The 15754-nt window shown below is 48.9% G+C and overlaps 1 protein-coding gene across 2 annotated transcripts in view; it reads left to right on the forward strand.

Moving 5' to 3' along the window:
- Window positions 1-10570: 10570 nt before the first annotated feature.
- Window positions 10571-15754, forward strand: part of TRIM71 (tripartite motif containing 71) — a 71626-nt gene continuing 66442 nt past the window's right edge. The window contains exon 1 of one of the 2 annotated variants that reach the window (XM_087430676.1): window positions 10571-12905. In XM_087430676.1, the coding sequence (XP_087286802.1) occupies window positions 12048-12905 (858 nt within the window). In that variant the 5' untranslated portion in view covers window positions 10571-12047. The remainder of the gene's footprint in view (window positions 12906-15754) is intronic. The other variant, XM_087430675.1, reaches the window with a different exon arrangement.

Raw genomic sequence — 15754 nt, forward strand, 5'->3', positions numbered from 1 at the left:
AACAAACAAACAATAGCAAACAAAAAAAAATCCGATTAAAAAATGGGCAATCTGAATAGACATTTTTTCCAAAGAAGACATACAGATGGCTAACAGTTACATGAAAAGATGCTCAACATCACTAATCATCAAGGAAATGCAAATCAATACCACAATGAGACATCACCTCACATCTGTCAGAATGGCTATTATCAAAAAGACAAGAAATAACAAGTGTTGGCGAGGATGTGGAGAAAAGGGAACTGTTGTGCACTGCTGGTGGGAATGTAAATTGGTGCAGCCACTATGGAAAACAGTATAGAGGTTCTTCAAAAAATTAAAAATAGGACTATCATATGATCCAGCAATTCAACTTCTGGGTATTTATCTGAACGATATGAAAACATTAATTCAAAAAGATATCTGCACCACCATGTTCATTGCATCATTATTTACAATAGCCAAGATATGGAAACAACCTGGGGCTGGCCCTGTGGCATAGTGGTTGAGTTCACTGCGCTTCACTTTGGTGACCTGGGTTTGTGGGTTCAGATCCTGGGTGCGGACCTACAGCACTTGTCAGCCATGCTGTGGCAGTGACCCACATATAGAGTGGAGGAAGAGTGGCACAGATGTTATCTCAAGGCTAATCATCCTTAAGCAAAAAAAGAGGAAAATTGGCAACAGATGTTAGCTCAGGGCTAATCTTCCTCAGCAAAAAAAAAAAAAAAAAGATATGGAAACAACCTAAATATCTACAGATGGATGAATAGATAAAGAAATTATGGGGCCGGCCCTGTGGCTTGGTGGTTAAGTGCGCACGCTGCAATGCTGGTGGCCCGGGTTCGGATCCCGGGTGCGCATTCAGGCACCACTTCTCCGTCCATCCTGAGGCCGAGTCCCACATACAGCAACTAGAAGGATGTGCAGCTATGACATACAACTATCTACTGGGGCTTTGGGGGGAAAAAATAAAATAAATAAAATCTTTAAAAAAAAAAAAAAAAAAAGAAATTATGGTATATACAATGGAGTATTATTCAGCCATAAACAAAGAATGAAGTCTTGCCATTTGCGACATCATGGATGGACCTTGAAAGCATCACGCTAAGTGAGACAAGACAGAGAGAGAAACACAAATACCATATGATCAATTTTACATGTATGGAATTTACAAAAAAAAATACAAGCTCATAGATACAGAGAATAGATTGATGGTTGCAAGAGGCAGGGGGTGGCGGTGGGTAGGAGAAATGAGTGAACTGTTTTGCTTCTTTAGTTTAAATAAGTGGAATAAAATTTTTTATAAAAAAACTTTTAAAAACCAGAGAACCCCCAAAATGTAGTGTGTTTCATCAATTTGAAGGGGCACATTTTGGGGCCAGCCCCGGTGGCCTAGCGGTTAAGTTTAGCACGCTCTGCTTCGGCGGCCCAGGTTTGGTTCCCAGGCACAGACCTACACTGCTCTGCTGGCAGCCATACTGTGCTGGCAGCCCACATACTAAAAAATAGAGGAAGACTGACACAGATGTTAGCTCAGGGTAAATCTTCCTTAGCAGGAAAAAAAAAACAAGAGGCACATTTTTTCATATGGTAATGTTTCTGAAACTGGGATTGATGGTACAGAATATTAAACTGGTAGTGGTTTTTTAGTGGTGGGTAATAATAGTATATGCTCCAGTTATCTGTTGCTGCTTAACAAACCACTCCAAAATTTAGTTGCATAAAACAACCACCATTGTACTATGCTCATAGATTGTGTGAGTCTGGAATTCAGATAAGGCACAGCAGGGGTGGCTTGTGTCAGCTTCAGGATGTGTGAAATCTCAGCTGGGAAGAGTTGAATGGTCAGGGTGACTCTAAGAATTTGAGGCTAGAATCATCTGGAGACAACTTCACTCACATTTCTGGTTCCTTGGTTGGGATGACATGAATAGTTGAAGCTCACTGGACATCTATCTATCTACCTACCTACCTATCTATCATCTATACATTCTTGGGACTTCATGTGGATTTTCCACTCGGCCTCCCTATTATGGCAGCTCAGTGTTCCCAGGGTGAGAGTCCCAGTGAGCAAGGCAGAATTTGCATGGTCTTTTACGTCTTAGCCTCTGAAGTCACATAGCATCACTTCACTGTACTCTATTGCTTGAAGCAGTCGTGAGCCCACCCAGATTCTAGGGGAAGACACATAGACCAGCAACTTCTCCACAAGAGGAGTGTCAGGGTCTGGCCTGGTGGCGCAGCAATTGGGTGCGCACACTCCGCTTCGGTGGCCCGAGGGTTCGAAGTTTCGGATCCCGGGCGTGCACCAACGCACGGCTTGTCAAGCCCTGCTGTGGCAGCATCCTATATAAAGTAGAGGAAGATGGGCACAGATGTTAGCCCAGGGCCAATCTTCCTTGGCAAAAAGAGGAGGATTGGCATCGGATGTTAGCTCAGGGCTGATCTACCTCACCAACAACAACAAAAAAAGTGGAGTGTCAAAGAATTTGGGGCTCTGTTTTAGAACAGTCATAGTGTATCGTACAATCAGTGGGGTCTTAGAGTCCACAGAATACAGTGTCTTGAACTCGACCACCCCTCATGACCTCCACTGCTACCACTCTGATCCAAGCCATAACCAGCATCTATCTGCCTCTGTGATTTCACTCTTTCCCTTCTAGCTACCCCCCACCATCTATTCTCTGCACAGTAGCCAAAATGATCTTTCTAAAACATAAATCAGATCATGTGACTCCTTTGACGGTAACCCTCTATTGGCTTCCCATCACCCAGAATGAAATCCAAAGTTCTAACTTTGACTTATGAGGCCCTACATAATCAGGCCCCGGACTTCATTTCCGACCTTATTTTCCACCAGTTTCCTCCTTGTTCATTGCGTTTTACAGCAGTGGCAACACTGCTGTTTCTCAAACAAGTCTCTCATATTCCCACCCTGGGGTCTTTCATCTGCAGTTCCCACTGCCTGTTGCTCTCCTTCCCTAGATCTCTGCATGGCTATTTCACTCACCTCATTCTGGTCTCTGCTTAGATGTCACCTCCTCAGAGAGGCCTTCCTTGATCTCTCCATCTAAAACAGCACCCCATGCCCATCACTCTCTTCCCCTGGACCCAGCTTTGCTTTATAGCACTGATGATGAGAAGCCCATACACTCCACATTCATTTGCCTGTGCTGTCTGTCTTCCCCTTCAAGGGAGGGACTGTTTGGTTCACTGCTCCATTCCCAAAGCCTGGTGCATAGAGGTGCTCAAAAAATATTCATTGAGTGAATTCACCTATTGCCTCCTTCCCTCACTGTATTGCCTTGGGGAAGTCACTCCTCTGGTCAGTTGGCAGGTAGGCTGGAGGTTGGCTGTTCCTGCATGGCCTCGCTCACATGTTCATTCGTTGGCTGGCTGTCAGTGGGGTGAAGGGGGTAGCTGGGCCACAAGTCTCTCATCCTCCAGCAGGTTGGCCCAGGTGGTCACAGGGCTTCAAGAGCAGCAAGAGGACAAGCTCCATATGCTCAAATACATTCAGGTGTCTGCTTAGGTCACATTTGCTACTGTTCCACTGGCCAAGGCAAATCACATGGCCATCTCAGTCATTGTGAGAGGGCACTATCAAAAGACATGATACAGGGATGCATGAACAACGTGGGGACCACTACTACTACAATCTACCCCAACAGGTGAAAGTGTTCAATTTCAGGACAGAGTTAACAGCTAAAGTGTAATGGGGGTGGGAGGTGGCAAGAAGGAGAAATGACTTCTGACCCAGGGTTCTGGAAAAGCAACAGACTTTGAGTCAGCCTTTAGAGGATAGGTGGATTTTTTTTTTTTTTTTATTTTTTTATTTTATCCCCCCAAAGCCCCAGTGGATAGTTGTGTGTCGTAGCTGCACATCCTTCTAGTTGCTGTATGTGGGACTCGGCCTCAGGATGAACGGAGAAGTGGTGCCTCGATGCGCACCCGGGATCCGAACCCGGGCCGCCAGCATCGCAGCGCGCGCACTTAACCACCAAGCCACAGGGCCGGCCCCAAGGAGGATAGGTGGATTTAGATGGATGGAGATGGAGGGTTAGGACTTTTCAGATGATACACAGTCCAAGCGTTTACAGGGAAAACATATTATTAGTAATAATAACATAGATCACTATCATTTTCTGAGCTTTACCATGTACCAAGCTCTGAGCTAAATGCTGTAAAAGCATTATCTCATTTAATCCTCATAATTATCCAGAAAGCTAGGATCTACTTTTATCCCAATTTTATAGAAAAGGAAAATAAGACCTAGAGAAAGATGTTTTTAGATACAACACCAAAAGCACAATCCATAAAAGAATAAATTGATAAACTGAACTTCATCAAAATTTAAAATTCATTCAAAAGAGAATGAAAACACAAGTTACTGGGAGAAAAATCTTTGCAAAGCATGTATCTGATAAAGCATTTATATCCAAAATATATAAAGGACTCTCAAATAATAAGAAAACACTCAATAATAAGAAAACAAACAACACATTAAAAAAAGGCAAAAGCTTTGACCAAACACTTCACCAAAGCAGATCTGTGATTTGCAAATAAACACATGAAAGAAGCTCAACATTATTAGACATTAGGGACAAGCAAATTAAAACCACAGTGAGATATTACCATACACCTATTAGAATGGCTAAAACTAAATAAAAAACAAAACTGACCATACAAAGTTTTGGTGAGCATGTGGACAAGACTGAATTCTCACACACTGCTGGTAGAAATGTAAAATGGTACAACCACTATTTAAAACCATTTTGTAGTTCCTTGCAAAGTTAACATACACCTACCATATGATCCAGCCATTCTACTCATAGGTATTTTCCCCAGAGAAAAGATATATTTGTCCATATAAAGACTTGTATATGAATGTTCATAGCACACTTATTATTTTTTTAATTATATTTATTTATCTTTTTCCCCCCAATGCGCCAGTAGATAGTTGTATGTCATAGCTGCACATCCTTCTAGTTGCTGTATGTGGGATGTGGCCTCAGCATGGCCAGAGAAGCGGTGCGTTGGTGCGCGCCCGGGATCCGAACCCGGGCTGCCAACAGCGGAGCGCCAGCACTTAACTGCTAAGCACTGGGCCGGCCCCTCAGCACCCTTATTTGTAATAGCCAAAATTTGAAAACGACCCAAATGACCATTAACAGGTGAATGGATCAACAGATTGTAGTGTATCTATACAATGAAAATACTACTCAGCAATAAAAAGAAATGAATTACTGGTACACACAGCAACATGGATTAATATCAAAGTGTCTAATTTGTCTAATTACGCTGAAAGAAGCCAGATCCCCACGCCCCAAAAAGTATGTTCTTATGTACAAAAGAATACATATTCTATGGTTCCATTTATATAAAACTCTAGAAAATGCAAACTGATCTATAGTGACAGAAAGTAGATGAGTGGTTGCCTAGGGAGGGGTTGAATGGAGGAATTCTCAAGGCGCCCAAGAAAACTTTTGGAGCTGATGGATATATTTATTCTCTTGGTTTTTGGTGATGGTTTTATAGGGGAATCCATATATCAAAACTTATCAAATTGTACCCTTTAAATGTGTGTAGTTTGTTTTTTGTATGTCAATGATACCTCAATAAAGATATTTTAAGAAAAGAAAGAGGAACCTTAGGGGCATTCTGGCAAGAGACCATAGGGTAGGCTGGCGTGCAAGTGTCCCAATTATTTATTGCTGTGTAACAAAAGATCCCAAAATGTAGTGGCCTAAAACAACAACTATTTTATTATATTTCACAATTTTGTGGACTAGGAAATCAGGCTGACTCAGCTATGTGATGCCCTATGGCACCAACTCGGTAGCATTCAGGCTGAGATAGTCTGGAGGTTCCGAGATGGCTTCACTCACATGCCCGGCACCTTAGTGGGGACGGCTGGGAGGCTGGGCTCAAATGGGTCCCTTTCCCTGTCCATGGAGACTCAGGGACTCTCCAAGTCGTACATGGTGGCTCAGTCTATCAGAGACCAAGGTGGAAGCCGCCAGTTCTCTTAAAGGCTGAGCCGAGAACTGGCGTAGCATCACTTCTGCCATATTCTATTGGTCAAAGTAGCCAGGAGCCAGCCCAGACTCTAGGGGAGGGGCAATAGACGCCCCTCTCTCAGTGAAAGCCCTGGGAGTGGGGGAGAGGCCAAGTTGAAACAGCCAGAGCAGGGCAGAAAGCATAACGGGTCATAAGCCGTTGAATTAGGTGGATGTGGGTGGTGGACAGGGCTTGTGTGGAAGATAATGGAAAGGGAGATTTGGGACTGAGCAGAAAGGTCCTTGATGCTCTGGTTAAGCAGTCTGAGTGAACTTTTTTAGGTAAGAGGGAGCCCTTAAAGCTGGGAGCAGGTGGAATGAGTGAAGGTCAGGGTGAGGCTGACAGGGATAACTCAAATGGCATAGAGCCAGCTACAAAATCAGAGAGCATTTGGAATAAGAGGCCGGCCAGGCTTAACTATGCACTGATATATATATCTTTTGATTTTCTGCTATATTTAAAAACAACTTTTATAATTTTTTGCCCCTTTATTATGAAAGACACACGTTTCATTTTAGAAAACCCAGGCTGAGAGCTTAGCTTAAACATGGCAGCCACAGGCAGCCACCGTGGGGTCTTGAGCTGAGAGTGACAGGAGGGGAGACTGCCACTCTGTTCTGGAGCGGAAGTAGCATGTAACTGTTTGTGTGAGGAGCTGAGGTCCAGTGAAGGGTAGTGATTAGGCAACGACAAACTCAAGTGGGGAGGCAGGCAGTCTGCAAACCACTCTGCTGAATACTGATAATAGTAATAAAAAGCTAATATTTAAATGTGTGCTTGAGCACTTACATGTGATTGGTACTTAACTAAGTACTGTACACTTAGTAGCTCATTTAACCCTGATGGGCTAGGTACCTGAATCAGTCCCGTTAAATGCATGAGCAATCTGAGGCACAGAGAGGTCAAGTCACTTGCCCAAGGTCACACAGTTAAGTGTGGCGGAACTGGGACGCAAGCCTAGCTGAACTCTGAACTACATTGAACTACCAAAGCTGGATACTGACTTTTACCTTTCATATTTTCCGTACTGTAGTCGATACAGTTCTAGATGACTAGAGCTTACATTATATCACCTGACTTGCTGCTATTCTGAACTCTGGGTTGTTGAAAGCAGCTGACACACTTCTGTTAATGATTCCAAGGCCAGAGTCGGGGTCGAGTCAAGAGATGGCCCAGTGTGTAGACCTCCACCCGCCTCGACTGGCAGGATGCAAGCCACCATTCAATGGTCGTCTGTTAGGCCGGTCCCCCGACCCCCATGGTTGAAAATAGTAATTGTGATGTAATGTCTGTTTAATGTTTAAAAAAAATACTCTGGTGATTTACGTATTTAAAAATTATGTGAATGCACGGTCGACGGTGAAAGGCGCTTTTTTTTTTTTTTTTTTCGTGAGGAGATCAGCCCTGTGCTAACATCTGCCAGTCCTCCTCTTTTTTTGCTGAGGAAGTCTGGCCCTGGGCTAACATCCGTGCCCATCTTCCTCCACTTTATATAGGACACAGCCACAGCATGGCTTGCCAAGCAGTGCGACCGTGCACACCCGGGGTCCGAACCGGTGAACTCCGGGCCACCGCAGTGGAGCTCACGCACTTATCTGCTTGCGCCACCAGGTGGGCCCCAGAAAGGCGCAATTTTGACATCAAAACAAGTGGGTCCATCAGATATTTAATGAAAGGATCAGATGAAGAAAGCAGATGCAAGGTCACCCTGAGGAAACGTGGTCTAACCCCCAACCCCAGGTCTGAGAGGGTGGCAGGGGTTAGTGTCATCTTTGAAAACAAAATACGGCTACAGATGAATTCGAGAAAGACTGCAAATTTACTGCCTACGTAATTTCAAGGCTGGTTTCTTTAAACAAGTGGTTACTTATTAAAGTACAAAATGATTTATTTTCAGGATTTGGGAAGGTTATATATACTCCCTTTCTAACGTTAACTAGTGGAGGGAAGACGGGAAGGCTGTGCCCTCCTCCGTTGCTAAGAAAGGGTGTTTATTAGCTAGGATGGCAATGAAAAATTTAATACTAGTTTATAGCAAGGGACTGTCTTGGGTCTTTCATTTGGATATGTGGCTCTTGTTCCTCTCATGGATAAGCTGTAGCCTTATTAGAATCTAATTCTAATTTGTTCTTTATCACTATACCATATTTTAACAAATCATAAGTGTATTTCTATACAATTAGGTTAAATTAATTGCTTTAAGGATTTCCCTCTTTCCTACCTATGGTAAATTAAGTCTTAATGGAAATTAGGAATGTGCTAATTTAACAATTTACACTGCAGCCCTGTTTCCTGGCAATGTCCTGTCAAGAAAGGAAAAAAAGGGAAGCTATCTCATGAAGAGAAATCAAAACCTTTCCCCCCACCCCCTTCTCTCTCTTTCTTTTTGGCTTATTCTGAGCAATTGTCCCCAGGAAACTAACCCACCAACCGCTGTCAAGTTTGATTCCTCTTTCTGGAGTTACAGCCTTCCTGCTCCTCCTTGAGGTCTCAGCTGACTTTTCATCTCTGCTATCCACTTGCAAGATATTTTAGAGTGAGAGGACCAGGAGGACTGTTGAGGTTTTTTTTCCCCTCATCATCTTTTTTTTTTTTAAACCTTTTTAGATGCTAGTAGGTGGGGCCAAGCAAGAGGGAGACAGCAGGTCTGGCCCATCCCTTCTCTGACCCTCTGGGGCCATCTTCCTTCTGGCAATTCTCTTCCCCCATCTGTTTTCCTCTTGTTTTTGTTTAAAAAAAAAAAAAAGGAATTAAAACAATCAAAGAAAGGAAAAGACACAAAACCAAAAAACACATACACCACCTCTGGAGTAAGGCCAGTGTGACAGAAAATTCTATAGGAGTGTGTAGATTCACGTGTGAGCGTGCACATGTTTACAGGCAGGTCCAAACTATGGAAGAAACTCGGCATTGGCAAAGGATGGTAGTCTGAGAAGCTCCTCTTTAATCTTTAAAGTATAAAATGTTTCCTTCTCTTCCATGCGCAAAGGAGCTCTGTTTTGTTTTTTCCAGTTTTATTGAGATATAACTGACACGTTTTGGTTTTATTTGATAATAATTTTTGCACTCCTCACACATTTCAGCGAATGCTCGTTGAGCTTGGATTCACTCCAGCTGCTGAGGAGCGCGCTCCTGAGGGCAGCTGAGGACTTGGGCCTTCCTAGTGGGGCTGCCAGGCTCTTCCTCTGCCTGGACGCTTTTCCCATCTCAGGACAGCACTGGGGCCCCACAATGGCTTTGTCTCTTCAGAGAGCTGTTTCTGCAGCCTGGGGCCTTCAGCACCTTTGCCCAGCTGGATTGATTTAAGGGCTCTTTCCAGGTTGATCTTTTGCAGGAAAACTCCCTGAATTCTGGTGAGCAAATTCAGAGGAGGATTTGGGAATATTTATATAGTTTTTTGGGGTTCTTCTCATCTGTATGGTCCAGGCATGGTTATTCAGGTTGGACACCAAATTATTATTTTTTTTCTTTCTTTTTCTTGAAGTATAATCTACACACAATGAAATTTTGCACAGATCTTACAGATTTACAAGTTGTGACAAATGTACACACCAATATATTTCTATTTCATTACCCCAGAAGGTTCCCTCACCCTCCTTGCCAGTCAATACTCCCTCACCTCCAAGGATACTTTTCCTATCCCCATAGCTTAGTTTTGCCTTTTCTAGAATTTCCTGTAAATAGAATCACATAGTATGAATTCTTTTGTGTTTGGCTTCTTTCTCGTAACATGATGTTTCTGAGATTCATCCAGCTTGTTGCCTGTACAAGAACCCATAATGTCACTAACAGCTTGACAGTGTTAACACGGGGACAACTGTTCCACCCGTTGGCCTTCAGACCAGATACCCTCTAAATCCTGGCATGTGGCCCTCTCTGCTCTTCCAAGTCAGTCTCTTTCCAGGGCCAAGCAAGTTCCTCTCCCAGAACCACCCAGGCAGCCTCGGGCACCACCCAGATGGCCGCGGGGCCATCACCCAGGTAGCCTCCCATGAACAGCTGCCCTCGGCCCCGCACCCCCCATTAAAACTCAAAAGGAAACTGGTCCCTCCGGAGAGCAGAATTCAGATTCGTTTAATTCCACGCATCCAACTGCCTACAACTGCGTGACGTTTTGGCCTCGATCACAGATATGCAGAGTCCTTAAGAAAGCGTAAAAAGAAAAGGTGGGGGGAAACCCCAGATCTCACGGGCAGTGGATATCAGCCTCTGTTGAACCAGGATTCAGAATGAAATCTTTTCTTTTCTTTTTTAAATAAACGGAAGAGTCGCTCTCGGTTTCTCGCTCGCAAGGTTTCAAAGGTCGTCACACTGAAGCCCGGGGGCGTTCATCTCCCCAGCGTCCTGGAGAAGGGAGGAGGTTGGAGGGAGGAGGGAGGGAGCACACAAAAGCGAGCCGTGCCGAGAGGGCTAATGTTTCCTGTTTGCCTGGAACCCCCTCCCCTGTGTCCCCTCCCCCAGCCCCCTCCCTGCTCTCGGGCGGAAGTGAGTTTGCTCCTTTGGAGATTAAAAGGATTCCGAATTCCGATCAGTCCCAATAACCAGCGTACTGAGAAGAGGAGGAGGAGGAAGAGGCGGCAAAGCAGAGAAAGAGGGGGCGCGCGCGCGCGCGTGCACGCAGGCAGCCCGAATTGGGGGAGTCGTGCAAAGCCCCAGGAGACAAGGGCGCACGGCGCGAGCAAAGGCCGACAGGCGCAGCGCGGCCGGGGCCACTCGAGTCTTGCACAGCGACTCCTTTTAGAAAGAAGATGACGAGGGCGCGGGCCGGCGGCGTTGGCCACGCGGCTCCCGAGCTCACCGCGCTGGGCCGTTGCCGGTTCCACTGATTCCAGCGCGCCCCGGAGGAGGCTCCGTCCCCGAGGCTCGGGATCGGAGGGGGGACCAAGGCGAGGGCGAAATGGCCCGATGACAAAGGAAATGTGATCCCCCTTCGCTGCCAAGGTTTCAGAGAGGACGGACGTGAGGAGGAGGAGGGGCGCGGGGCGCGCGCGGAGCTCGGATAGCATTGCACGACGGCTCGCGCGGAGCGGGCAGCGGGTACATCTAATATCTTCCTGCCGATGAATAATTCAGGACGGCCCGCAGGGACCTGCGGCCCCGCGCTGCAGAGCGGCTAAACCGGAGGGGAAGGAGCGCGCGGGAGGCGCCCAGGCCGTGCGAGGCGGGGACACGAGGGCCCTGAGCCGCGTGGGGCGCGCGTGCGTGTTAAGCGCCGGCAGCCGCGGACGGGCTACGCGGGCGCGCGGGAGACTCGAGGCGCGTGGGACGCGCGTGCGTACTACCCGCGTGCGGCCGCGGCCAGGCCCCCACGAGCTGCAGCTGCGGCGGGGCTGACCGCCCTGCAGGAGAGGCCGCGCCCGGCCGTGCGCAAGCCCCGAGCGCAGCACGCTGGGCCACCCAGGAGCCCCTGGCCACCGCGTCATGCGGTGGGGCGGCCGGCGTCGCGCGGGGGGACACAGGTTTGGCGTCGCGCCGCTCCCGCCTTTACTAGTTTGGGGAGCATTCCTCTCCCAAGAAGAGACTAAATTCATTTAAAGAAAAGCAACGCACCAAATACTCGTGGAACCAAATTCCGCTTCTCCTGCCGGGACTGGGATTGCACAGTGGACTCTACTTTTGGGGACTTTACTCGGCTAGCGAGACGCTCAACTCCAGCTGCTCCAGGGAGTCCTCTGACCTCCCTGACCCCGCTCGCCCCTCGCGAGTCGGGACTTGTTCCGGCGCTCCCGCTTCGGAAGGCACGCAGCCTTCACGTCCTCCGGGAGGAATCTGTGTCGCCTCTGGATAGTGGCATTTAATGCCCGCAGCGTCGGGGGTGGCAGCGCGCGGGCCGGGAGAGGCGAGGCCAAGCGGGCCGCGCCGCTCTGGTGCCGGCTCCTGGATTGCAGGCCTAATCGATGCATTTTTCTGAGTGAGTCGGCGTCTCCCCCACCCACCTCGTCCGCTCTCTCCTCTCCTCCTCCTCTTCCTCTCTGGTCTCCTCCCTCCTCCAGGCCTGGTTGCAAATGGCTTCGTTCCCTGAGACCGACTTCCAGATCTGCCTGCTGTGCAAGGAGATGTGCGGCTCGCCGGCGCCGCTCTCCTCCAACTCTTCTGCGTCGTCGTCGTCCTCGCAGACGTCCACGTCGTCGGGGGGCGGCGGCGGGGGCCCCGGGGCTGCAGCTCGGCGCCTGCACGTCCTGCCTTGCCTGCACGCCTTCTGCCGCCCGTGCCTCGAGGCGCACCGGCTGCCGGCGGCAGGCGGCAGCGCGCCAGGAGAGCCACTCAAGCTGCGCTGCCCCGTGTGCGACCAGAAAGTAGTGCTGGCCGAGGCGGCGGGCATGGACGCACTGCCCTCGTCCGCCTTCCTGCTCAGCAACCTGCTCGACGCCGTGGTGGCCACGGCCGACGAGCCGCCGCCGCCGCCCAAGAACGGGCGTGCAGGCGCCCCAGCGGGCGCGAGCGGCCACAGCAACCACCGGCACCACGCGCACCACGCGCACCCGCGTGCGTCCGCCTCGGCGCCGCAGCTCCCGCAGGCGCCGCCGCCGCCGGCGCCTTCCCGCTCCGCGCCGGGCGGCCCGGCTGCCTCCCCATCGGCGCTGCTGCTGCGCCGGCCTCACGGCTGCAGCTCCTGCGACGAGGGCAATGCGGCTTCGTCGCGCTGCCTCGACTGCCAGGAACACCTGTGCGACAACTGCGTCCGCGCGCACCAGCGCGTGCGCCTCACCAAGGACCACTACATCGAGCGCGGCCCTCCGGGGGCCGCCGCCACCGCCGCGGCGCAGCAACTCGGGCTCGGGCCGCCCTTCCCCGGCGCGCCCTTCTCCATCCTCTCGGTCTTCCCCGAGCGCCTCGGCTTCTGCCAGCACCACGACGACGAGGTGAGTGCATGGGCGGCCGCCCAGGGGTCTGCGCCCTGGCGGGGGCGTGTGTTTGTGTCCCCCGGGTAACGCGTGCGTGCTCGCCGAGGACCTCCGGCCCGGTCCCCAAGGGATGGGAGTGGGTCCTCTCGTTTCTGGATCTCTTGTTTTTCCTTTGGCTGCTTGGCAGTCGTTGCCACCAAGTAGATCCCGACCTGAGAAATGTGTGTGTAGAAGACCTAGTTTCTGTGCTCGTGCTGCGAGGGGCCCCCAACGGGTCTCAAAACGTGGAGTCCCCCCTTTTTTGTATCTAATATTCCTTGTGGCAAAACGTGGCAGCCGTTGTCTCCACTTAGGCATGAGCTGAGAAGGAGATGTGTTTGTGTAGACTTGGCCTCTGTGTGCGAGGGTTCCCCCTCCTCGACAGTTCCCGAGGTTTGAGGACACCCCCTCTTTATGAACTTTGATTCCCTCATTTCTGCTTGACAAAGCGTGCATACCGTTGTTTTAAGTAAGAAAGGAGATGGAAAAGTGTGTGTATCTGTATCTGTAGACGAGATTTCCTTGTGCGGGCACTCCAGAGGCCTCCTAATGTGCTGAACTTTATTTTTTCATTTTTGTTTGTGAGACTCGTATATTGTTTTTAAGTAGGGCATGAACCAGAAAGGTGGTTGTGTGGGTGGGTGTGGAGTGCATGTGTCTGTGTAGATCTGGTTTCCACGTGTGCGCTTCTCAGGGATGACTGTAGTTTTTTGTTGTTGGGACACCGTGGCAGTCATTCCCTCCTTGTGTTGGGTAAGAGGGCTTCTGTGGATCTCTGAGGGCCAAGAGGCCCCCGTCTTCAGCCCTTCTCTGCTCTGCGGTTCGGTTTCCCGCACTGTGTAAAAAGCATGTTGTCTCCTGAACTTCCCTCATGTGGAATCGCTTTTCGGCCTCGTGGACCCAGAGGAGCGGAATCGGGGGACCTTGCCCATTGCCCTCTCCTTGCTGGGAGTCCTTTGGGCCGCTCCCGCCCACCCCAGCTTCGATCCCTACTGGAACCGGTTTCTCTGGTTGGGAAGTGTCTCCACCCCGCTCAGTCAGGGGTTCGACTTCCCTTGGAAAAAAACGGACCCAGTGGCACGCGGGTGGAACCCGGAGGTGCGCAGAGTCCGAGGGCTTCACTGCAGTCTTTGGGCTCGATTTCGCTCTTCTGGCTGTTGAATAAACCTTTCTTGCTTATTTTCACACCGTGTGATAGTTCCACTCACCCGAACCATTAGAGGAAGGGGCCAAAAATTTTGAGGAGCAGGCTCTGCTGAGAGGGTCGGTGACTTAGGCGATCTACCTGTACCCCCGTGAGGTTTGGTGTGTGTAATCGCTCTACAGGATTTGGAGGTGGAGCAGGAGATGGGATAAGCTTTAAAAATCCTAGTGGGAGTGGTGCTGCCCGCGAGTTGGAGTGGGCGTGCTTGTCCCGAGCACGGCGGAGGCTGCACAGCGCACCTCTTTCCACTCCTAACCTGTTATTTGGGGAGGAGGCGGAGCTATTGCTGATGGCCTTAAGCCGGCTTCTCCTATTGGGAAAAAGTAGAAATTCTAATCTGCTTGTTGTGGGCGCCTCGTTTTAGAAGTTTTCTTCTAGATATGAAGCTTAGGGGGCAGTTTTTCTTTTCCTTCGTTTTAAAGCTTTGAATGGACTCATCTTAAAAGTTTTTTGCACCTTCATGGGTGAGTGTTTCTAGTGTGTTCTTTAGTGACTCATCGGAAAATGAATGAGCTAAATACCCATCCGAATCCCAGGAATGGAAAGATGGAGCCAATTCACTTGAAGATGAGGGTCCATTGGAGGGGGAGTGAAGGGGAGAGGGCGCCTTGAATCTGTCACAATTTCCCTCCTGGGAGGGGTGTTGATTGAACCCTCCCTCCCAGCAGTTGAGTTTAAATGTCAGGTTTTATTTATATTCCCAGTTAAAGATCCACATACGTTTTATTTGGGCTAAAACAGTAGATGCTCAGTGTTGCCAGACTTGTAAAAGGTTTATACACTTTTTAAATTATAAAACCATTCAAACAGTGTGGGAGAGTGTAAGTGAGAAGTGAAGCTCGCCTCACCCTGGGAGGTACCTGGATGCCCTGAAAACTCACTTTTTAACGTGGGCAATGCTAGGTTGAAGTTGTTTGGCAAAAGCATTAAGATACTACATTGTTAAACTAAATATCCTTTAAAAACAAAAAAATTGTTTCAGTTTTGAGCAAAATTCTACTTCCCCCTCCTTAGTTTTTTGTTTAAAGATGAAAACTTGGAAATTAAGTTTTTAGATCTCTTTAATCATTCCCGGATTTAGAATGCTAGAAAATTTGAGTTTAAAGGTGACAAACTTTAGAAGACTAAAGTGTTAGGAAAGGAAGCACCAGGTTCTTATGGGGACCCCCGCACTGCCTCAGTCCTTCCTTTCCTTCTAAGGGAGGGAGTGATCGATAACAGTTTTGGAACATTGTTCTTTTAAAAAACCATGCCTCTGACTGGGAAAAGAGCTTGAGGGCGTTTTGGAGGGTGACTGTCCTCTCTTTGATTGTCATAGACTGAATGCCCCAATCCAAGTATTTTACCGTAGGTACAATTGACCTCAGTTTTTAAAATGCTACTTTACTGGGTTACCTCCAGTGTCAGCAGGCTCCATTAAGTAGTTCAGGGCGCCCTTGCCTTATGGTGACTGATGCCACCTGACCTTGGAGAGGAGGCCCCTTTAATTTTGGCGAGGATGCCTCCAAGAGTTGGCCACTTGGGGTGGGAGGCAGCGGATAGGCTCTCTTCCCCAGGCTGCTTTCCTTTAAGCACCCTCCTCCAAATGGCTCTTTGGGATTGGCCAAGGTAGTGTTTTGAGCGC

The sequence above is a fragment of the Ceratotherium simum genome, chromosome 5, assembly GCF_057802395.1.
Source record: "Ceratotherium simum simum isolate JZ-2026a chromosome 5, ASM5780239v1, whole genome shotgun sequence".
Taxonomy (NCBI): domain Eukaryota; kingdom Metazoa; phylum Chordata; class Mammalia; order Perissodactyla; family Rhinocerotidae; genus Ceratotherium; species Ceratotherium simum.